At 56.1% G+C, this 24,766-nt stretch overlaps 1 protein-coding gene across 2 annotated transcripts in view; it reads right to left on the bottom strand.

Moving 5' to 3' along the window:
- The window catches only part of NEGR1 (neuronal growth regulator 1), a 196,562-nt gene that overhangs the window by 44,284 nt on the left and 127,512 nt on the right, over positions 1–24,766 (bottom strand). For both annotated transcript variants that reach the window (XM_059853533.1, XM_059853534.1), the window contains exons 5-6: positions 5,472–5,592; positions 223–374 (exon numbers count right to left, since the gene is read on the bottom strand). In XM_059853533.1, coding sequence (XP_059709516.1) covers positions 223–374; positions 5,472–5,592 — 273 coding nt within the window. The remainder of the gene's footprint in view (positions 1–222; positions 375–5,471; positions 5,593–24,766) is intronic.

Here is a 24,766-nt window from a genome sequence, read left to right as displayed (position 1 = left end):
AGCCCTTCCCCAGCTCAGACCCCAAACCCTTCCCCAGCACAGACCCCAAACCCTTCCCCAGCTCAGACCCCAAACCCTTCCCCAGCTCAGAGCTGTGCCCCGAGGGGCACGAGGGCAGGTCCAGGCGCTCAGGGGGAAGGAGCACGCTGCTCCTCCTGGCTGTGGGACCCACGGGCAGTGAGAGGTGACCCTGGGTGCTGGCCACGTGGCCCTGTTACTTACGGTTGAGAGGCAGGCTGGCATTGGTCGTCCCTAGCTTGTTGGCAGCGACACAAGTATAGTTGCCAAAGTGCTCTTCTGTCACATTGGTAACAGTAAGAAGGGATCTTGTACTATAATTTTTAATAGTGATTCCTTGTTGACCATTGATCAGTCTAGAAAGCAAAAAGAAAATGTCTATAACTCATGTACCACAACCAAGATTTTTTTCTTTTTTTTTCACAGCTCTGTTTTCTTTGCTGGTTTCACAGACAGCCCCGGGAGCACAGTGAGCTCTTTGCCAGCTGCCAGTGCCTGTGCTGAGCACAACTCCTGGCACTCTGGGGAGCCCTGGGGCTGGAGGTGCTGAGGGGAACGGTGCTGCCTCAATGTCCTGCAGCTGAGAGAAAAGAAACACCCACAGCCCTTCCTGCCTGGAGGAGCAGGGACAGAAACTCCCGGATGCAGAGCTTGGATTTTCAACTGGGCAAAGCCAGCTGGGAATTGGAATATTGTCCTGGGGCAGAAAGGGGTCCTGGTAAGCCTTTCTGAGAGAGCCTTTGTCGTTTCAGCCTCTGGAGTTTGTTGTGTGCTTTCACAGCTCTGGCTGGTGGCAGGTGAGGGTGAGGAGCCAGGGTGAGGATGAGGAGCCAGGATTGTGACCATGGTTTTGTTTACAGGGCTCCACAGCTGCCAATGAGCCTTGCAATTAGGGACAAAACGCTCCAGCAGCGCTGCTGAGGCAGCAGCCTGGGCAGGATCAGGTAATGAAGCACAGACAAAAGCCAAATCAGGCCTCTTCTCACCCAGCTTTGAGCTTCCCACCCCAAATTCATGGGAAAAATGCAGGTGTGTGGGTACTGCTCCCAAAGCCACAGCAGGAGCATTGCTGGGCACCAGGAGAAAGCAGGAGAACCAATTTAATGATGTTGTCGTAGGCAAACCACGTCTGATCAAGCAGGGAGAGGAGAAGGGGAACCGTGTTATTAAAAACTCGCTACAGTTATTACTCATAATTCCTCCTATTTCCCACAAGGAGCAGAGTTTTGGATTAAGAATGCAATTTTTGCCTGCTACACTGAAGGACATAATCCTATATCCTGGGAATTGATGCCATCTTCCACCGTTCTGTCTGAAAACCTTGGCAAATGTGTCAGGAATTGCACTTGTGCAGGTTGGGGACTGAGCATTGCTCACTGCTGTGGGAGTGCCCCTCTCCCCATCAGAGCCCTGCAGGTGCTGCTCACACGGGGATTTCTCCTCCCCGGGCAGGCTGTGGTGCTGTAAAGGACCCAGGGCTGGGGAGAGGATGTGCCACACCCCATGGGCATGGAAACACAGAAAAATGGGATTGCAGTGCCTGCTTTGGGGCGAACACTGCTCTTGGAAGATTCATCTTTGGTCCAGAAAGGGAAAAATTCTGTGCCAGGTGGCAATTTGTCCCTTCAACCTTTGCAGGTGGATGTTCTTCTCTAAACCCACCCATGGCTGTCCCTCTGCTTCCTGCCTCTCCTGCAGAAAATTCCAGAAGAGTTCTTCACTCCCACCCCCCCTGCTGTGCTCCCATGCACAGGGTGCCCAAGGCCAGGCTGGTCACTGGGGCTGGAGCACCTGGGACAGGGGGAGGTGTCCCTGCCATGGCAGGGGTGGCACTGGGTGGGTTTGAGGTCCTCTCCCCCCCAACCCAGCCTGGGATGCTGTGCTCTGCACCAGCCCTTCCCCAGCCAGCTCCACACTCTGCCCCACAGCCAGAGTTTGAGCTGCACCATCTCCATTTCAGCTCGAAGGCTCACCTCCTTTTTTGCCCAGAAACAACAGAGTGTCAGGGTCTTTGCTGTCACTGTGCCCTGTCCCAGGTGCCATCTGCCTCTAAACAAGTGAGAGTGCCTGCCTGCCTGCTGGGACTGTGACCTGCTGCCCCCAGGCTGCCCAGGGTGCCAGCTCGGGGCCCTTCCCCTGTCACTGTCCCCACATCCCTTCCCTGCAGCCCTGCTGGGAGGGGCTGGCACGGGGGGCTCGGGGTGGAATCCTGGAGCAGGGATGCAGATGGGTGAGCACACAATTCCCAGAGCAGCAGCTGGCCACAGCTGCCCAGGGGTGTCCTGTGCAGCTGGAGGAGCAGGAATTGTTCCTGGGGAATTCCCTGCTTTGTGTATAGCTTGGCTCTGCTCAGCACTGAGCTCACATTTATCATTTATTGTATAATAATTTATTATATAAACATTTATTATATAATCATTTATTGCTGGGCCTCAGCCAGTGACTGCCAGGCTACAACAGCACTCCAGGTGTGCACAGCAGCTCTCTGGGTGTGCACAACAGCACTCTGGGGGTGTACAACAGTGTCCTGGGGGTGCAGGACAGTGCTCTGGGTGTGTACTACACCTCTCTGGGTGTGCACAACAGTGTTCTGGGTGGGCACAACAGCACTCTGGGTGTGCACAACAGCACTCTGGGGGTGTACAACAGTGCTCTGGGTGTGCACAACAGTGTCCTGGGGTGTACAACAGTGTCCTGGGTGTGCAGGACAGTGCTCTGGGGTGCACAACAGCACTCTGGGGGTGTACAACAGCACTCTGGGGGTGTACAACAGTGCTCTGGGGGTGTACAACAGTGTCCTGGAGTGTACAACAGCCCTCTGGGGGTGTACAACAGTGTCCTGGGGTGCACAACAGCCCTCTGGGGGTGTGCAGCCACCCTGCACGCTCCTTCCCCGTGGCTCTGTGCCACTCCCCCAGGGCAGAGCCAGCCCCTCTTCATTGCAGGCTGGATCCCTGGCCCCCCCAGCTCCCCCAGTGCCAGCCCCAGGGCCCTTCCATCCCAGAATACCTGCACCCTGCTACAACTGATGGAGCCATGACAATGAGCTTTGTCATTCCAAGTGTCAGTCTTGTTTGCTTTGAGGAGGAAAAGGGAATTAATACTTTAATATTTCATTTCGCTGACTTCTGGGCTTCTTCCCTGTGGCTGTTTGATGGCTGAGCTCTGATTTCTGTGAGCCCAGACCACAGCCTGAGAGCAGGCTGGGTTCAGAGCTGGAACAGTGAGGCCATTGTGCTCTCCACAGGGAACCCCAGCCATCTTCAAGGCCACACACATTTCTGACACCCCATCCCTGGAGGAGCCCCTGCATCCCTGCACAGGCCTTGGAGCACCCTGCCCATGGCAGGGGGTTGGAGTGCCATAAACTTCAAGATCCCTTCCAACCCAACCGTGTGATGTTTCTAGGACAATTTTGAGATGATTTATTAACCTCTCCCCCAAATTTTCTCCAGCTCTCCCCACCCTGTGCACCAGCAGCTGGGGGAAGTAACTGAGCAGAGCTCCTGGGAAGTCAGTGATTAGCAGAACCAGCCCTCCCTGCCTCAAAGAGCAATAGCTTTGACTCAGTGCAGTCTGATAGTGCCTCTGTGTTTAGCTTTAATGGGTATTTTATGATGAGGTGATCCCTGGAGTCTGGGAATGGTGCTTTTGGATTCACATCAATCTCAGTAACAACAACGCAATTTCCACCCCCAAAAGCCTTGTTTCAGACACTGCACACACACTTAGGATTGCAGGGCTAACTCCCACTGCTAATTTATTGAACAATCCATCCAGATTTCTAAGAAAGAGGAGTCCCAGCCCAGGAGCATCTGACAGAAATGGGATCCTCTCTATTGTGTTAGCCAAGAATCCAGCAGGGTGTGCACTCCCAGGGAGCAGAGTCAGCCGTGGAGCACAGCTGCAAATTATCTGCAGGGTGATGGAGATGCTCCTGGGAGCTCCCTCTGAGAGCTGAACCTTCTCAGCTCTGCACCAAAGCCGTGCCTGAGCTGGCCAGGGCTCATGCTGTGCTAGCCAAGGCTCACCCTGAGCTGGCCAGGGCTCACCCTGAGCTGGCTGCCCATCATCCAGAGGCAGAGGGGAGACATTGGATCCAAAATCAGCAAAAAAACACCCCACCTCTGGGTATTTTCCCCTTTCCTGCAAGGGATGGGGCTCAGAGATCCCCAGCAAGAGCTCACAGGATGCCCTGAGCTGGAAGGGACCCTGAGGATCACCAGAGCCCAGCTCCCAAAAGGATGGAGCACTGGATTTAACCCAATATTTGAGCAGGAAGAGCAGCAGGACAGAGCTTTTCCTGCTGAGGGGAAACTCCCAGCAGCACAGGAGCAGAAGCACAGCCTGGGTGTCCTGAAATGCTCTGCTTTGCCTCTCCTGCTGCTGCCATGGCACTGGACGTGCCCAGCAGGGAGGAGTCTGGGCAGAGCTACAAGCAGAGAGGTGATCAGCATGCTGGGAGCTGCTAATTGAACCTGGAGTGCCAAAACCTGCTCTGAAATATTCCCACAGAAGGGGGGCTTGTGCTGCGACGGCCCCGGGAAGGGCACAGCACGGCACAGCCACGAGGAGCCATGGAAATGGGATGCAGATGGATCTCACCAACAGAGAAACACTCCTGGACCTTACAGGAGGGATCAGCTGAAGAGAAGCTTCAGGATATGGTGGGATGCCATGGCTCAGCAGAGGGAGGAGGACAGCAGCTCGTGCTGCAGGAGGGGAGCAGCTGAGGAAGGAGCTGACAGATGGCTTTCTGTGAAAAAGGGTCATTAATATTCTCCTGCCAGCTGCCAGGTTTAATGGGATGTTCGAGCTGACAAACCCAGCCCTTGGAGGCTGGGAAATTCCCGAAGCTCCCCAGCTACAAGGGACAATATCCACCTGCTTCTGCAGCAGCCTGTGAGCCCAGGAGAAACGAGCTCCTGCCAAGGCCCAGAGCTGTAAGCCAAAATGGCCTGCTGGAAAGCAAACCACCTCCCTGTTTAATGAGCTGCCTTGGGAGCAAGGGGGGCTCTGCAGAGATGCTGCTGCTGACCCAGAAGGGCCCACACAAACCCAGAACACACAGCCAGGTTTTGGGGCTCAGTGCTCCCCTGAACCCTTGGCTGCAGCGACCTGCAGGGCTCACCCCAGGGAGCACAACCAGGGCACCACTCACACTGCCCCAAAGCCTTGCTCTCAAAGGTGAGGAAGACAAATTAAACAGAAATCCTCTCTGCAGGTTTTCCCAGAGCTCCTCTGGCTGTCACCCCTCGAAGGCTGGAGCTCCTGCAGCTCCTTTGGATGTCAGGCTGTTGCCATTTCCCCTCTGGCACAAGCGGAGCCACGGCCACGGGGCAGCTCCAAGCTCTGCTGCTGGAGCTGGGAAGCTGCTGGAACGGGCACCCGGGGCAGCCCCAGCCTGGCAGCAGCCCTGGCACACGAGGGGTGGGCGAGCAGGGGCTACTTACTTCCTCTCTCCTCTGTACCACTCAAAGAGCGGGGCAGGCACTCCTGCACCTTCGCAGCGGATCAGGCCGTTCCCTCCAAGCATCACACCGCTGGATTTAAGTTCCTGAATTGTGGGGACAACTGAAAAATAAGAATTGTGAAATAAATGGACATTGGCATCTGGACAGGCAGGTCACCCAACGCCGCTGCTCCTCTCGGCCCCTCCGGGGGCTTTGCTCCAGCTTGAGGCACGTTCCAGCACTGTGGGCACCCAGAGAGGGAAAACATCTCACACTGCACGTCCCACACTGCACATCCCACAGTGCACATCCCACACTGCACATCCCACAGTGCACATCCCACAGTGCACATCCATCACTGCACATCCCACACTGCACATCCCACACTGCACATCCCACACTGCACGTCCCACACTGCACATCCCACACTGCACATCCCACAGTGCACATCCCACACTGCACATCCTGCTCTGGGGCACACTGCCCATCCATCACTGCACATCCATCACTGCACATCCCACACTGCACATCCCACAGTGCACATCCATCACTGCACATCCCACACTGCACATCCCACACTGCACATCCCGCTCTGGGGCACACTGCACATCTCACACTGCACGTCCTGCTCTGGGGCACACTGCACATCCCACACTGCACATCCCACACTGCACATCCCACACTGCACGTCCTGCTCTGGGGCACACTGCACATCCCACACTGCCCATCCCACACTGCCCATCCCACACTGCCCATCCCACACTGCACATCCCACACTGCACATCCCACACTGCACATCCATCACTGCCCATCCCACACTGCACATCCCACACTGCACGTCCCACACTGCACATCCCACACTGCACATCCATCACTGCACATCCCACACTGCACATCCATCACTGCACATCCCACACTGCACGTCCCACACTGCCCGTCCCACACTGCACATCCCACACTGCACATCCCACACTGCACATCCCACACTGCACGTCCCACACTGCCCGTCCCACACTGCACATCCCACACTGCACATCCCACACTGCACGTCCCACACTGCCCATCCCACACTGCCCATCCCACACTGCCCATCCCACAGTGCACATCCCACACTGCACATCCCACAGTGCACATCCCACACTGCACATCCCACACTGCACATCCCACACTGCACATCCATCACTGCACATCCCACACTGCACATCCCACACTGCACATCCCTCACTGCACATCCCACACTGCACATCCTGCTCTGGGGCACACTGCACATCCCACACTGCACATCCCACACTGCACATCCCACACTGCACATCCATCACTGCACATCCCACAGTGCACATCCCACACTGCACATCCCACAGTGCACATCCCACACTGCACATCCCACACTGCACATCCCACACTGCACGTCCCACACTGCACGTCCCACACTGCACATCCTGCTCTGGGGCACACTGCACATCCCACACTGCACATCCCACACTGCACATCCTGCTCTGGGGCACACTGCACATCCCACAGTGCACATCCCACAGTGCACATCCCACACTGCACGTCCCACACTGCACGTCCCACACTGCACGTCCCACACTGCACGTCCCACACTGCACATCCTGCTCTGGGGCACACTGCCCATCCCACACTGCACATCCCACACTGCACATCCTGCTCTGGGGCACACTGCCCATCCCACACTGCCCATCCCACACTGCCCATCCCACACTGCACACCCTGCTCCGTGTGCCCGGTGTGGAACACAGCTGAGAAGTGCAGACACAGCAATCCATCCTGCAAAAAGCTGCTTTTCAGTCCCCCCCCACAACCACAGCTAGCAGCACTCTTTAATTAGCTACCAGTGTTTAAATCCTGAGCACTGGGAGGGGCACAGGAGCCCCCAGCGCTGGGGGACCCTGTCACTGCAAGGCTGTGGCAGGTCCCCAGGGCCAGCACCCCTGACCTCCTGCATCAGCTGCACACAGCCCCGAACCTCTGAGATCTCAAACTAAAGGAGTAAACCTCCAAAATGATGAGCCAGCCACAAATATCAGGGAAAAGAGACTTTCCCATCATTCCACCGTGTATGGAGTTCTTTCAGTAAGTGCATTTTGTCTCTTTAAATAGTAAACACTGTAAATAGTAATAAACTTTTTGAGCTTAGAACTACAGACACAAATAAAGATGAAAAGCAATTGTCAGGTTTCCCAGTTGCCAGCAGAAGGAACCGCCAGCTGAAAATAAAACACAGCAAATTCCTCAGGAAAGAGATTATCAAAGGCAACAACTGCCTCCTCCCGGAACTTTTTACGTTCTCTGGTTTTAAACAATAATTTATGGGCATCATCAAAACGCTGTAAAAACCAAACCACATAACTTATAAATAAAAACCTGTTTATTTTTCCCCTAGCAGCTCTCCAGATGTTGCTTTAAGGTGTCTATGGACCCGTGGAGCTGTGCCTGCCTCGCTCTGCTCCCCTCACGTGTGTGGGGCTGCTCCCCCAGCCCAGAGCCAGGAGCTGAACCCCCCGAGTGCTGAAGGGTCTCAGCTGAGCCTGGCCCTGCCAGGAGCTCTCAGAAAAGCTGGGAAGAAAGCCCAGGAGGTGCTGGCTTGGTCTGTGGCCAGGATGGACCTTGGTGGTGGCCACAGGAAGCACCCTCAGCCCCAAAGCAGCAGCGCTGAGTGAGCCCCACCTCCCCCAGGTGCAAATCCCAAGGGATGGGATGGGAAAACCTCCCTGAAGCACAGGGAATTTTGGAGAGGCTATTTGCCCACCTGGAAACAGGTGCACACCTGGTTTTACCTGAGACTGTGGATGGGCACAGCTGTCTCAGCTCTGTAGCCGAGCATTGCTGCAATTACAGTAAACTGATTTGTTACCCCATCTAATTACTTTGTAAATCTGAAATACTCAATGACTGAGCACTGCCGAGCCCCTGTGCAGCCTTACCTCTGCATCCCTGTCCTTTGCACTGCCTTCTGCATTCCCAAATCCTGCGTGGATCATCCCAGACCCTTCTGAGGGATGTGCCTTTGTGTGCTTTACCCTGGCAGTGCCCCAGCGCCCAGCTCTGCAAAGCCTCACGTGCCCAAACCCGGGGCAAGGCCAGCCTTTGCCAATCCTTGGGAGGGTTTAATGACCCAGGTTGGGAGGGTTTAATGGCACAGGTGGGGAGGGTTTAATGGCACAGATTGGGAGGGTTTGATGGCACAGGTTGGGAGGTGTTAATGGCACAGGTGGGGAGGGTTTAATGGCACAGGTTGGGAGGTGATAATGGCACAGGTTGGGAGGGTTTAATGGCACAGGTGGGGAGGTGTTTAATGGCACAGGTTGGGAGGTGATAATGGCACAGGTTGGGAGGGTTTAATGGCACAGGTGGGGAGGTGTTTAATGGCACAGGTTGGGAGGTGATAATGGCACAGGTTGGGAGGGTTTAATGGCACAGGTGGTGAGGGTTTAATGGCACAGGTTGGGAGGGTTTAATGGCACAGGTTTGTGAGGGTTTAATGGCACAGGTTGGGAGGGTTTAATGGCACAGGTTGGGAGGTGTTTAATGGCACAGGTGGGGAGGGTTTAATGGCACAGGTTGGGAGGGTTTAATGGCACAGGTGGGGAGGGTTTAATGGCACAGGTTGGGAGGTGTTTAATGACCCAGGTTGGGAGGGTTTAATGGCACAGGTTGGGAGGGTTTAATGACACAGGTTTGGGAGGGTTTAATGGCACAGGTGGGGAGGGTTTAATGGCACAGGTTGGGAGGGTTTAATGGCACAGGTGGGGAGGGTTTAATGGCACAGGTTGGGAGGGTTTGATGGCACAGGTTGGGAGGGTTTAATGGCACAGGTGGGGAGGGTTTAATGGCACAGGTTGGGAGGGTTTAATGGCACAGGTGGGGAGGGTTTAATGGCACAGGTTGGGAGGGTTTAATGGCGCAGGTGGGGAGGGTTTAATGGCACAGGTTGGGAGGGTTTAATGGCACAGGTTGAGAGGGTTTAATGGCATAGGCTGGGAGGTGTTAATGACCCCGGGTTGGGATGTTTTCTGTGAGCCTGCAGGGCAGTGACAGGCACATCCCCCTCCCTGCAGGCTCTGTCCCACACTGGGAATCTGCTGGGAACACAGCTGCCGTGGCCAGGGCCAGCAAACACAGCACCCAGCACAATCCCTGCTGTTAACCAAACTGGGAGAGGGAGCTTCACTTGGAGTTACAGCAGAGCTGCTGCTCCCTCTCCTTCCTCCCTCAATCAGCCTCTCAGACTGGCAGACCCAGCCCTTGCTTCCAGCCCCCTCACCCAATGATTGCAGCAAACCAATCCATAAATCCATTAGCTTTCACCCAGCAACATTAACACTGGAAGGGGAGCATACATGTATAAGCAATTTGTGTGACTCCTTCATAATCTGCATAAGAAGAAATACAGATTGTTGTTGTTCCATAAAAACAACGGGGACAGTGAAACATTCCCACTCCTTCCCCAGGCTGTGGCAAAGATGTGAGCACTGGAAGAGCAAATAAGGGATGAGTGAAGGCCTGAGTCACGTCCCTTGTTCCTGAGGCACCACCTTGCTGCTTCCCCCTGAGCCTGCTCACCTTCTCCTGGGTGTTTTGGGGGTATTTTTGTCTTGCTTGGCTGGCTGTTTCTTACACAAACACAGAACATCCCTGACAGTGTGTTTCAGGATGAGCTGGTGCATAAAACCCTGCAGCTTACTGCTGCTCCATGGGCAGCTGGGATGGGGATGCCAGCTGCATCCCAGCTCCAAATGACAGTTCCAGACTCTGCTGCAGGCTTGGAAACTACTGGAAAACTTCTGAGGAGGAAATTTTCTCAGATCTCCCTTTGAGGAGGATTTCAGCTCCTGTTTGTTCGGAACAAGAACTGAAATCAATGTTCCCTGCTCCAGGAAATCCCTGGTTAGTACAGGCATGGAAACACAAAGCAGAGATTGTTGGAGCCACCATCTCCTGGATTTATCACTGTCAGCTTATTTTATGGCTTTTACTCTAAAGACAAACTGTGGCATGCAGCTGTGCTCCTGGAGCACTAATTAAGGAGGCAAAAATCCATCAGCCCTGGAAGCCTGAGCAGCTGCAGGTGAGATCCCACACCCCAAACCTGCTGCTGAGGCTGCAACGGGCAGAGACAGGCACCAGGGAGCAGAAATGTGGTTAAAAAGAAGCCGAGGCTGAAGGGAGGAGTGGGACAGTGGGACTCCAGCTCCAGCCCTCCCTCAAACTCCCACAGCTGGAGCTTCCCCTGCGCAGCTGGGAGGGGAGGGATTCCTGCCCACCACCAACAGCAACAAACAGCCAGCCAGGAAATAACACCTGGGCTCAGAGCTGGGGGGCAGGAGGAGGGAGGAAGGCTGTGAGGGGAGAGCTGAGGGAGGCTGCAGGGCGAGGAAGGGGTGCCAGCCCCCCTCAGCTCCCGGGGCGGCGTTATCCAGACAAACCAAGGGCCGAGCGAGGCGCCGCGAGAGAACCTAACAGGGATCTTAACAAGAAAACCTGGCCTAAACCTGGCAATTCAGAATGTATTGGTCATTTCTGGGCCTCCTAAATAACAGCTCAATAAAATGATAGAGGGAGAATGTGATTATCTGTGTCTGTGGGCAGCGCTGGCTCCCGTGACTCAGATCCGGAGGTTTGTGTCCCCACAGTGGCTCCTTGTTCAGTCCCCTCCCGTGGCTCATCCCTGCCGAGCAGGGCACTCTAAACAAAGCCTAATTTCTGCCTCGGAGATGAGCTCCAGAAAATGAGTTCCAGGGCTGCCAGTGCCTTGCTGGGAAAGCTTTTGGGGTGGGGGCTCAGACGCAGCTCCCAGAGCGCTCCCCACGTCCTGCACGTCTGTCCCCTGGGACACGGCTGGGAGGGACAGCTGGCCCTGGCCACATCTCACATTCATTGTCCCCAAAAGCACAGATTTGTGCATCCCACAGCAGCGGGCTGGCAGAAGGGCGGCAGGGAGGAGAGCTGGGCACAGCGTGCCCCACAGCTGGTGCCAAGTGTCCCCAGGGGCTCGGTGTCACCACGAGGGACACACTCAGGTGCCACCCCACACGGAGCAGTGCCCAGGCCAGGCTGAACGGGACCTGGGCTATGGATGGGATCCCTGCCATGGCAGGGGTGGGGTGAGATGGGCTTTAGGGTCCCTCCCAACCCAAACCAGTCCCTGGTTCTGAGCTCCCCCACACCTTCGCACGCGAACCCAAATTTAACCCCTGAGGTTCTGCTCAAAATCAGCCCAAGGATGTCAGACTGGTCCCCATCCCAGCCATCTCCACTGTGCTCCCAAGTGCCTAAAGGAAGAGCTGGAGCCATGGCAGGCCCAGGCACAGGGAGTGCTCCAGCCCCAGCTCCAGCAGGTTTCCTCTTTTAACATTTTAATGAGCTTCGGGACTGTTAGGCACATTAGTTATGTTGCCCTAATTACTCATTATAATTCTAATGTGCATTTTATATTTAATTACAATGCTTATAAAGATTTGGTATGGACAGTAAATTATTATAACTAGCATGTGCATAATGATTACGAGCTGAATTTATTAACTTTTACACGAGCATTCAGGGCTGGAAACTTCCAATTTCACCTTTGTGAGCCCCCATATTGTCTGATTAAACCAACATTTCTGTGGCATTAATTGTAAATGTCAAGGAAAAAAAAAGATCTTTTATTTTCCCTGTTTTCATCAGCTTTTAATTTGGCATCCTAATGCCATCTTTTGTTAGTGAAATTGCTTTCCAGGGTGTTAAGATAAAAAATTCCAGGTAAGAGAACTGAGATGTGTTTTGTGCTCAGCAGAACAGATATCAGCAATATTCAAATATATTCTTTTCTGTACATGCACCCTCCGAGTGTTGTACCAACGCAGTAACAAGCCAGACAGTGCTACTTGTACTTTAAATAATTAAGATGGGCTTTTGACACTCTGGATTATTTAATTTTTCTCATTTATTCGGCGCAGCAGCCCTCCCTCTGCCCAGATTAATGGAGTGGTTTGATAATGGCTCCTCGTGTCAGAGCCTTCTCTGCCGTGCAGAAACATTTGAGAGACACGGCTGGAACAACCACTGGGCTCAGCAAGTTACAGGCTGATTTATTCCAGCTTTTCCCCATGACTTGCCAGGGTCTGGACTCACTGCCGTCCTGACACTCACATTTCCATAAATGGTACATGCAAACCCAGCAGAAGGGGTAAGAATTCACTCCTGGGTGGAACACAGGCTCTCTTTTGAGCTTTTCACTGAATCCCAGGCTGGTTTGGGTTGGGTGGGAGCTTAAATCCCATCCAGTGCCACCCTGCCATGGCAGGGACACCTCCCACTGTCCAGCCTGGCCCTGGGCACTGCCGGGGATCCAGGGGCAGCCACAGCTGCTCTGGGAATTCCAGCCCAGCCAGGAGTCCCTTCCCACATCCCCAGTATCCCATCCAAATGTGCCTTCCTTCAGCTTTGCCTTTCCCACCCAGGCCTTCCCCTTACCAGCCCTGCACTTTCAAGGTGGGTTAATGTTTACTAACCCTGCACTTTCAAGGTGAATTAATTCAACAGTTGTGCCATGCCCTCGGGAGAGAGAGAGCAGCCTCAGGCATTCTCTGGTGGGAATGTCACTGGGATGTCACAGGGATGTCACATCTCCTCCCCAAAACGTGCTCCTGCCTCAGTCCAGCTCATGGATTGCACTGGGCCCCCCAAATCCCTGCCTGCTGTGCCATTTCTGGGTTTGGACAGGAACCCTCCTGGTGCTGAGCACAAAGATTATAACCCATGGGTGACTGGCATGTGGGTGGAAAACATCAAAGTCAGCAGCACAAGATAATACTTAGTAAATAATAGCTGCCAGAGAGGAGCTCTGGACAATCTGATTTACAGGTATTTCAGGAACAAAAAAAAAAAAAAAATAAAATAACCAAGAGGAAAGGACTTAATGAAGGCTCCCAAAAAGCAGCAAAGCAAAGAAAGACCTAGAGAGAGCTGCCGAAGGAAAGGCAGGCTGGAAGTGCTCTGTGTGTCTGTCTGTCCATCGGGGTTATCTCACTGCTGCATCTCTCTCATCCCTTTGTTTTCCAGCCGAGCACTCTTCTCCCGCATCCCCCTCAAGGCAGCCCAGGAAATGCAGCTCGATCCCCCCTTAAAGGAGCTGCTCCGGCATGGAACACAAACCCGAGGGTGCCGCTCCAGCTGGCACTGCCCGTGTCCCTGCAGTGGGACCAAACACGGGTTGGGAGCACGGCACACCAGAGCCAGGAGGGGCTGGGGCAGCCCCAGAGCCCAGGGCAGGGGAGGCCCCACTCTCAGCTGGGCCAGGGGGTTAGGGTGGATTTTGGGACAGGTCCATCCCCAGAGGGTGCTGGCACTGCCCAGATCCCCAGGGAATGGGCACAGCCCGGAGGCTGCCAGAGCAGCTCCAGGAGGGTTTGGACAGCTCTGCCTGGGATGCCCAGGGTGGGATTTGGGGTGTCTGAGCCGGGCCAGGGGCTGGATCATGGTCCTGTGAGCCCCTGCCAGGCTGGACAGTCCTGTTCTGTGATTCTGCCAGGACTCCCCTCCCTCTGCCCCATCCAGAGCAGCTCCTGCCCCAGGGGGATGCTCCAGGGAACAAACCCCTCTGCTCCAGGCACTGCCCACCGGCAGCAATTTGGGAACCTGAGGGGGACAAGTGGGACAGGAGCAGCTGAGACCCAGGAGCCCCTGGCCAGAGCAGCACCCTGCCCAGGAGGTGACCAGAGCCACACTGACAAACACAGCCCCACACCTGAACACCAGCCCTGGCTGCTGCGGTGGGGCTGACAGGGAAAACGAGTGTCAGCAGCCCAGAGTGGCACCGAGGGACAGGGACAGGGACACTGCCACACAGCTGTGCCACCAGCAGGGAGAGCTGGCCCGCAGCCTGGCTGGGACTCACCCCAGGCTTTGCCTCTGTGCTCCCTCCCTCCCTCCAGGGAAGGTAAAGGCAACGGACTCCAACGGATTCCAGGAATTACTAAGGAGATCTGGCAGCAAAGCTGAGAAGAAGATGAACTACAGCAAGCTGGTGGCTTTCCAAGGGAAGAAAGTTTGGATCAAGGAGCCAAGTCCCTGGGGGTAGGTGGGGAATGCAGGCAGAGGGACAAACCACCCCGGGGCACCTTCCCGGGATGCTGGGGTCCCCCTGCACAGAGCCCCTGGCCCAAACACCCCGGTGGGGGGGGGCTGGCTGTGCCCCAGTGCAGTGTGACCCCCAGAGGCAGCACAGCCACCAGCACACACCCCAGGCCAGGATTTATTGCCCTCACCTGTCACCCGGGGTCACAGCCAGCCAGGAGCTCCCAGAGGGAGCTGCTTACCCACAGCAAACCTCCTGGTGCAGGGCCAGGCACCCCTGGAGCTCCCCAGGGTCAGGGGGAGAGGGAATTTGGCTGAGCAGAGCTGCAGGAGGGGATTGCCTGGCATGCATGCAGGGAGGAGGAATCAGCTCCAGCCCAGCTCTGTCACGGGCCAGGCTTGCAGAAATCAGCCAGAGCTGCAGCAAAGCAGATTTGGGGATGGTGAGACAGAGCTGGGAGACTTTGCTTGAGGGAGATGTCAAGGTGCTCTGGCTCTTTTTTCATTTTAGAGGCTGACAGTGTGAGTGCTGACACCTGGACAGCAGCACCTCCCTTCCCTTCCCTTCCCTTCCCTTCCCTTCCCTTCCCTTCCCTTCCCTTCCCTTCCCTTCCCTTCCCTTCCCTTCCCTTCCCTTCCCTTCCCTTCCCTTCCCTTCCCTTCCCTTCCCTTCCCTTCCCTTCCCTTCCCTTCCCTTCCCTTCCCTTCCCTTCCCTTCCCTTCCCTTCCCTTCCCTTCCCTTCCCTTCCCTTCCCTTCCCTTCCCTTCCCTTCCCTTCCCTTCCCTTCCCTTCCCTTCCCTTCCCTTCCCTTCCCTTCCCTTCCCTTCCCTTCCCAAACCTTCCCAAACCTTCCCAAACCTTCCCAAACCTTCCCAAACCTTCCCTTCCCAGGGTGGGAATCTTGTGGTCTCTGAGGTGCTGGGATAATTAAGCCCCAGCCCAGTTTTTTTGACTGGTTTCTGTGGATGATCACGTTGTGTATAAACTGAAATCATTACTGAGCACAGAGGGGATCTCAGAACTGCCCTCGGTGAGCTCCCAGCAGCAATGGAGCCCCAGCTCCACCCTGAGCTACCAGCACAAGGAGAGGGCGCTGGGCAGGAGCTGGGGAGGCCGAGGCAGGGCTGCTGTGCAGCACAGGGCTCCCACCCAGGGCTGGGATCTGATCCCCAGGGCAGCCAGGTGAGCCCAGCACTGCTGCCCGGGCCAGCACTCGTCACTGCTCCCTAATCAATGCAAGCATAAGTCACAGCTAGCACTGAACAGATTGTTTGGGGTTGCAAAGACAGCAGCTGTCACAGCTTGACAGCTTTCTTGTTAGTGAATCAGCTTTCCTGACAGTCTTTTTGATTGAAAACCCCTGTTCCCTGACAGAGTGTTGGAGCTGATGTACATATGGAGCTCATGAAGAATGAGAGGGAGCCATGAAGGGTCTCCAAGCTCTTGCTCTCCATTAAAAGGAAGTGCAGTTTCCACAGAGGGAGGGCTGGGCTGGCCCTCCCCAGCTCTGCTGGCAGATGAGAGCTGATGGGAAGGGCTCAGCTCTGCTGGGAGGTGGCAGTGGCACAGCCCAGCCACGGCCTCAGGGGCTCTGCTGAAAGCTTTCACTCTGGGAGGAGTCTGGGCAATGAAAATAAAGCTGACATTTGAAAATGGAAGTGAGAAATTCTCCTCTAGCAGTGCTGGGCTCCAGGAGCACACCAGGCTCCCCAGGCTGTCCCAGGGGATGGCTTTGTGTCCCAGGGACAGCCCTTCCCCTCCAAGGGTGTCACCCGTTCCTCAGGAAGGGACAGCAGGTCCCAGCACACGCCTGGGCACAGAGCTGGCCTGACCTGGAGCTCCCTGCTCAGGAAATCCTGCCTGAGGAGCAGCCCTGAGCTCACCTGCCCCAGCCCCTCTGGGCACCCAGCCAGCCCTGCAGGAGCAGAGAACACCTGGCTGCTGACACATCCCACATCTCCCACTGCTCTGGGGATGGAGCATTCTGGAGGGAATTTCCCCAAGTGAGCTGAACTCTCCAGCCCAGCAGAGACTCTCACAATCAGAACCAGAACCACGGGGTCTGCCATGGTCCTGGCCCTGCCTGGGGCAGCACCTTCCACCACGGAGCTGGGCTTGCTCTGCACCTCTGGGCTGCAGGAAAGGTCACTCCTGTTGCTGTAGGACACCAAAGAACACAGGTGCACACTGCTGTTCTCAAGGAGAAGAGAAAAAGGGAAGTCTAGTTTTGGACTCCAACATTTACAGTTTTTTAAAAGTGACAGTGGGTTGGAGGGTGACAGTGCCACCTCTCCAATGACACTGGACAAACCAACAGCCCATCAGATTTCTCTTCTTCTATAAAAGAATGCAAACCAATGAGTTATTTCCAGAAAGTGTGTGAGAAAGTTCTCTACAAGAATGTCAACATCAAAAAGCTTAGAAAATCTTTAAAAAATCAGGGTGACACACTCCAGCCTCAAAGCACCTTGGTTTTATCTGAGGAGAGCAGAGGAGAAGCAGCTTCAGGGGTCCTGATGCCAGAGGAGTGATGCTGGAGGCTTTCCTCCCTTTTGCATCCACAGCACAGCTTTCTTTTAAACCACAGAAGCAAGAGGGGACTTCTCAAAGCTCCTGTGGCCCCCATCTGCTGCCTCCACCACACCTCTGCCAGCACAGCAGGTACCTGAACCCCAGGAAAAATCAGGTTGTACAATGTCATCACAGCACATTCCTAGTGCAGAACCGTTTCAAACTGCAATTACTGGGATTTAAAAACCCACAAAAAAATAAAATATCAAGGGATGGAGAGCTGCACTAGGCTGACCCTGCTCAGACCTGGCTCTTTGTGGCCCCAGCAGCTGCACTGAGACCCCTCTGGCCATCCCCTCAAGGCTCTGCAGGGGACAGGGAGGCCTCAGCCCGGCCCCACAGCAGCCAGGGACAATGCAATCCCAGGCAGAAATACTGCTCTGCAGCCTGTTGACTATTAGGAAATGTTTAAGTAATTGTTTTTTGCTGAAGAGTGATCTGGGCAGGGCAGCACTCCTGGAAGCTGGAGAGCTCTCCATTAATTTTGGCTCTAGCCCGGGGTCTGACACAGCTCAGCTCCAAATTGCTGCTTCCAGCGCAGCAGCTCTTTGGAGATGACTCATTTCCATTGAAGCTCCCATTTTCCCAGGCTGTATTTTCACTGCTGGGTAAAGTGGGCTCACCTGGAGGCCAGGAGCTGGCAGAGGGAAGAGGCACCTGCTGCAGGCAGGACTGGCTGCCAGGGAGCTCCTGCTCAGCCCCTGGGGCTGGGGGCTCCACACCCACCCCAGGTGGGACCTCAGCACCTCTGGGGTGAGGGGGCTGCACACCAAGCCTTCGAGGGCCAAATCCCTGGGGAGGAGCACATTCCTGCTGCCCCAGGAGGGGCAAGAGGGGCTCCAGCAGGTATGGATGGACAGAGGTGTCCAGAGTCCCACTGGAACCTTCCTTTGGCTTTAAAGGGCCAGCAAGAGCAGAGCAGTGGATAAAACCTCCCCAACACCCTTCTGTGCATTGTCCTGCCCACAGACCAGGGCTGGTGCCACACTTTGACCAACAATGGCCTGAAAACTTCACAAGGTGCCTTTGGAAAGCCAGCAATACCCTGGTGACAGCATTTCCCACCCACTTTGGGGCAGTGCCTGGTGGCTGCCCCACCATCTCACAGAATCAGGTGGGGAATGGTCCCCAAGGTCAGCGAGCCCCAGCTGTGCCCCACGCTGTCCCCAGAGCTCTGGGTGCCCCTCCAGGGATGGGCCCTGCAACCTCTGCCAGGGCCTGGCCACCTTTCCATGGGGACATCCCTGACACCTGCCCTGCCCCGGCTGCCCTTGCAGGAGGCTCACACACCCAGCTGGAGCCAGGGAGAGCCTGGGGAGGCTCCTGTGGCCCGAGCTGCTGGCTGGCCTTGCAGCAGAGCTGTGCTGTGCTGGAGCAGCAGCTCCTTCCTCTGGAGCAGCCAGGCTGAGCCCTGCTCCTGAAGGTGATGCTGAAGTCTGAGCTCTCACATTTCCCAGGCTCTGCCCTGCATTGGTGCTCAGCTCTGAGCTCCATATCAATGTCAGCAAGGTCTCCTCAGAGCTCAGGCACACAGAGCAATCCTTCTCCAGCCCAGAGCCAAGGACACCGCTGCAGCTCCAGCCCCAAAAGTGCAAAAAACAGAGAATGGAGAGGAGCAGCCTGGGAGGGTGGGACTGCAGAACCTGGAGCTGGGTTGGACAATGAACCACAACATGGAAAGGGACCAAAAAAGTGTGGTCCATTTCATAGTGGGGTTAAAAAAGTAGGGTCATAAAAGTGTGAGAACTTGTGACTCGGGGTCCACCTTGGGTAGAGCCCTGGCCAGGCTCTTGTACTACCCAAGGTGCATCCTTCAAAGGCCTTTGAATAAATCCCTACTTTGTTCCTTTAACACTGCCTGGCCTCTGTTCCAGGGAGATGGTGGTGCTCTCAAGGCATCAAAGGTCCTGTCACACCTGGGGACAGCAGCACTCACTGTCCCTGGCACCCTGGGGACAGCAGCACTCACTGTCCTGTCACCCCTGGGGACAGCAGCACTCACTGTCCTGTCACCCTGGGGACAGCAGCACTCACTGTCCTGTCACCCCTGGGGACAGCAGCACTCACTGTCCTGTCACCCCAGGGGACAGCAGCACTCACTGTCCTGTCACACCTGGCACCCTGGGGACAGCAGCACTCACTGTCCTGGCACTCTGGGGACAGCAGCACTCACTGTCTTGGCACACCTGGCACCCTGGGGACAGCAGCACTCACTGTCCTGACACACCTGGGGACAGCAGCACTCACTGTCCTGTCACACCTGGGGACAGCAGCCCTTGCTGTCCTGGCACTCTGGGGACAGCAGCACTCACTGTCCCTGCACACCTGGCACCCTGGGGACAGCAGCACTCACTGTCCTGGCACACCTGGGGACAGCAGCACTCACTGTCCTGTCACACCTGGCACCCTGGGGACAGCAGCACTCACTGTCCCTGCACACCTGGGGACAGCAGCACTCACTGTCCTGGCACTCTGGGGACAGCAGCACTCACTGTCCTGTCACACCTGGGGACAGCAGCACTCACTGTCCTGTCACACCTGGGGACAGCAGCCCTTGCTGTCCTGGCACTCTGGGGACAGCAGCACTCACTGTCCTGGCACACCTGGGGACAGCAGCACTCACTGTCCTGGCACACCTGGCACCCTGGGGACAGCAGCACTCACTGTCCTGTCACACCTGGCACCCTGGGGACAGCAGCACTCACTGTCCCTGCACACCTGGGGACAGCAGCACTCACTGTCCTGTCACCCCTGGGGACAGCAGCACTCACTGTCCTGTCACCCCTGGCACCCTGGGGACAGCAGCACTCACTGTCCTGTCACACCTGTCACCCTGGGGACAGCAGCACTCACTGTCCCTGCACACCTGTCCCACCTGGCACCGCTGGCTCCCAACCACCCCCTCCTGGCAGAGCAAGCAGAGGTTTCTCAGGAAGGTGCAAACCATCTCCTCGTGTTTCAGGAGATCTCAGAGCTGACCCTGCAGCTCCTGTGGCTCTGCCAAGCCCCTGAGAGGAGCAGTGCCAGCACAGTGCCCCCCTGCCCAGCAGGGACAGCAGCAGCCCTGCCACACCCGCAGGGATCTGCAGGAGCCACCCGGAGCTGGCAGAACCTCTGCACAAACCATCCCCCCCAAAGAAATCAGCAGGAACTCAGGAGCCAAAGGGCACTCCAGTCTCCAACTGAGCTGCAATGTTTTGGTCTGACTCCTGAAACGTTACCAAAAACACCTGGAGGACATGAAATGACAGCCAGTGCTTCACAGGAGGCCCCCTCCCCAGCAGTGAAGGGAAATGTTTCCTTCAGAGCAGCAGCATCCCCCTCCCCAGGCAGTGGGGGTGGCCCTAGCTGTCAGAGCAGCTCTGGTGGAACTGGTGTGAGCTGTTGCTCACTGCGTTGCTGTGAGATAGCTCATCACACAGCTCAGATAGGTCCTCAGTGATGAGACCAGCTTGCAAATGAGCTAAATAACAATTTAGTCCTAATGGTGACTGAAAATAACAAGATAAAACCCAAAAAGCAAAAAAAAAAAAAAAAAAAAACCAAACCCAACTGATGACATTGTGCCTGAACAAACCCTCCCATTTATAGGATTGCAGAAATTCTCCAAAGACTTTTATCTTATGTAAAAAACCAACAACCCAAACCTGTCATTTGCACTGGTTACACCTGAAATATTTTGCTGGCAGCCCTTGACTGGTGGCTGCAGCCAAACCCAGCTCTGCTGGCCTTGATTTAAACCACATCCTGAATTTCCCCCAGGGCTGGGCTGCCCCCTCACCTCCCTCAGCCCAGTGGGCAGCCCAGTCCTCAGTCCCTGAGCCCACAGACACAACTCCTGGTGATTCTGTGCTCCCAGCTGTGTGGGCTGTGCTGCAGGAAATGTGTCCCCTCCATCACAGCCTCTCTAACTGCAGCAGGATCTCCAGTGTGAGAGCTGTCAGGGCTGGAGCAGCTGCAGAGGATCCCATCTGCACAATCAGGGGACTGTGGAGCAGGAGGAGCCAGGCTGGGCTGAGAGAACCTGCACAGCCAGAGCCAGAGCCCTTCCAGGAGAACCTGCACAGCCAGAGACCTTCCAGAAAAACCTGCACAGCCAGAGCCCTTCCAGGAGAACCTGCACAGCCAGAGCCCTTCCAGAAAAACCTGCACAGCCACAGCCCTTCCAGATAAACCTGCACAGCCAGAGCCCCTCCAGAAAAACCTGCACAGCCAGAGCCCTTCCAGGAGAACCTGCACAGCCAGAGCCCCTCCAGAAAAACCTGCACAGCCAGAGCCCTCCAAAAAAAACCTGCACAGCCAGAGCCAAAGCCCTCCAGAAAAACCTGCACAGCCACAGCCCGTCCAGATAAACCTGCACAGCCAAAGCCACAGCCCTTCCAGGAGAACATGCACAGCCAGAGCCCTTCCAGGAGAACCTGCACAGCCAGAGCCCTTCCAGAAAAACCTGCACAGCCAGAGCCCTTCCAGATAAACCTGCACAGCCACAGCCCTCCAGAAAAACCTGCACAGCCACAGCCCTCCAGATAAACCTGCACAGCCAGAGCCCTCCAGAAAAACCTGCACAGCCAGAGACCTTCCAGGAGAACCTGCACAGCCAGAGACCTTCCAGAAAATCCTGCACAGCCAGAGCCTTTCCAGGAGAACCTGCACAGCCAGAGCCCTTCCAGAAAAACCTGCACAGCCACAGCCCTTCCAGAAAAACCTGCACAGCCACAGCCCTTCCAGAAAAACCTGCACAGCCAGAGCCCTTCCAGGAGAACCTGCACAGCCAGAGCCCTTCCAGAAAAACCTGCACAGCCAGAGCCCTTCCAGATAAACCTGCACAGCCACAGCCCTCCAGAAAAACCTGCACAGCCACAGCCCTCCAGATAAACCTGCACAGCCAGAGCCCTCCAGAAAAACCTGCACAGCCAGAGACCTTCCAGGAGAACCTGCACAGCCAGAGACCTTCCAGAAAATCCTGCACAGCCAGAGCCTTTCCAGGAGAACCTGCACAGCCAGAGCCCTTCCAGAAAAACCTGCACAGCCACAGCCCTTCCAGAAAAACCTGCACAGCCACAGCCCTTCCAGAAAAACCTGCACAGCCAGAGCCCTTCCAGGAGAACCTGCACAGCCAGAGCCCTTCCAGAAAAACCTGCACAGCCAGAGCCCTTCCAGAAAAACCTGCACAGCCAGAGCCCTCCAGAAAAACCTGCACAGCCAGAGCCCTTCCAGGAGAACCTGCACAGCCAGAGCCCTCCAGAAAAACCTGCACAGCCAGAGCCAGAGCCCTTCCAGGAGAACCTGCACAGCCAGAGCCCTCCAGAAAAACCTGCACAGCCAGAGCCAGAGCCCTTCCAGGAGAACCTGCACAGCCAGAGCCCTTCAGAAAAACCTGCACAGCCAGAGCCCTTCCAGAAAAACCTGCACAGCCAGAGCCCTCCAGAAAAACCTGCACAGCCAGAGCCCTTCCAGGAGAACCTGCACAGCCAGAGCCCTTCCAGAAAAACCTGCACAGCCACAGCCCTTCCAGAAAAACCTGCACAGCCAGAGCCCTTCCAGAAAAACCTGCACAGCCAGAGCCCTTCCAGAAAAACCTGCACAGCCAGAGCCCTTCCAGGAGAACCTGCACAGCCACAGCCCTTCCAGAAAAACCTGCACAGCCAGAGCCAGAGCCCTTCCAGGAGAACCTGCACAGCCAGAGCCCTTCCAGAAAAACCTGCACAGCCAGAGCCCTTCCAGAAAAACCTGCACAGCCAGAGCCCTCCAGAAAAACCTGCACAGCCAGAGCCCTTCCAGGAGAACCTGCACAGCCAGAGCCCTTCCAGAAAAACCTGCACAGCCAGAGCCAGAGCCCTTCCAGGAGAACCTGCACAGCCAGAGCCCTCCAGAAAAACCTGCACAGCCAGAGCCAGAGCCCTTCCAGGAGAACCTGCACAGCCAGAGCCCTTCAGAAAAACCTGCACAGCCAGAGCCCTTCCAGAAAAACCTGCACAGCCAGAGCCCTCCAGAAAAACCTGCACAGCCAGAGCCCTTCCAGGAGAACCTGGACAGCCAGAGCCCTTCAGAAAAACCTGCACAGCCAGAGCCCTCCAGAAAAACCTGCACAGCCAGAGCCCTTCCAGAAAAACCTGCACAGCCAGAGCCCTTCAGAAAAACCTGCACAGCCAGAGCCCTTCCAGAAAAACCTGCACAGCCAGAGCCAGAGCCCTCCAAAAAAAACCTGCACAGCCAGAGCCCTTCCAGGAGAACCTGGACAGCCAGAGCCCTTCAGAAAAACCTGCACAGCCAGAGCCCTCCAGAAAAACCTGCACAGCCAGAGCCCTCCAGAAAAACCTGCACAACCAGAGCCCTTCCAGAAAAACCTGCACAGCCAGAGCCCTTCCAGATAAACCTGCACAGCCAGAGCCCTTCCAGGAGAACCTGCACAGCCAGAGCCCTCCAGAAAAACCTGCACAGCCACAGCCCTCCAGAAAAACCTGCACAACCAGAGCCCTTCCAGAAAAACCTGCACAACCAGAGCCCTTCCAGAAAAACCTGCACAGCCACAGCCCTCCCAGAAAAACCTGCACAGCCACAGCCCTCCAGATAAACCAGCACAGCCAGCACCCTTCCAGAAAAACCTGCACAGCCAGAGTCCTTCCAGATAAACCTGCACAGCCAGAGCCCCTCCAGATAAACCAGCACAGCCAGCACCCTTCCAGAAAAACCTGCACAGCCAGAGCCCTTCCAGAAAAACCTGCACAGCCAGAGCCCTTCCAGGAGAACCTGCACAGCCAGAGCCCTTCCAGGAGAACCTGCACAGCCACAGCCCTCCAGATAAACCTGCACAGCCAGAGCCCTTCCAGGAGAACCTGCACAGCCACAGCCCTTCCAGAAAAACCTGCACAGCCAGAGCCCCTCCAGAAAACCTGCACAGCCACAGCCCTCCAGATAAACCTGCACAGCCAGAGCCCTCCAGAAAAACCTGCACAGCCAGAGCCCTTCCAGAAAAACCTGCACAGCCAGAGCCCTTCCAGGAGAACCTGCACAGCCAGAGCCCTCCAGAAAAACCTGCACAGCCAGAGCCCCTCCAGATAAACCTGCACAGCCAGAGCCCTTCCAGCCTGGGCACAGTGCCACTGTCCCCTGCAGAAGCCACCCCTGTCCCCAGCTCGTGCCAGGGAGCAGGAGCCCTGTCCCCACTCAGCAGCAGCCCAGCTCCAGCTGTGCTCTCCTGCAGATGTTTTTGGGTGGGAAGAGCAGAAGGGAGGACACTGCATTCCCCATGGCTGCAGCAGCTGGGAAAGGAGCCCCAGACCGAAGGGGAGCAGAGCTGCCTTCCCACAGCCCATCAGAACTTGTGGGGCACACGGGGCAGGCTGGAGCCCAGCCCTGGCACAGCTGGCACGGGCAGGGGCAGGGCTGGTGCCCAGCAGCACCAACAGCACCCACACATCCCAGAGCAGAGTCCTGCAAACCCCACGGGCACGGGACCCCACGGCTCCCTGGAGAGAGCCAGCCAGGAGCCAGAGTGCCAGGAGTCCCCAGTGCCACTTGGAATCCCTTTGGAATGCTGCCCAACACCTGGGGAAGCAGCAAAACCCCTGGCAGGGAAGCTTGGCTCCCAAAGCCAGGGCTGACCTTAACCCCAACCCCCAAACTTTGGGGTGGAAAGGTGGAG

The sequence above is a fragment of the Haemorhous mexicanus genome, chromosome 9 (genome assembly GCF_027477595.1).
Source record: "Haemorhous mexicanus isolate bHaeMex1 chromosome 9, bHaeMex1.pri, whole genome shotgun sequence".
NCBI lineage: Eukaryota > Metazoa > Chordata > Aves > Passeriformes > Fringillidae > Haemorhous > Haemorhous mexicanus.
The sequence above is the reverse complement of the archived record's forward strand: the minus strand, read 5'-3'. Positions and strand labels throughout refer to the sequence as shown.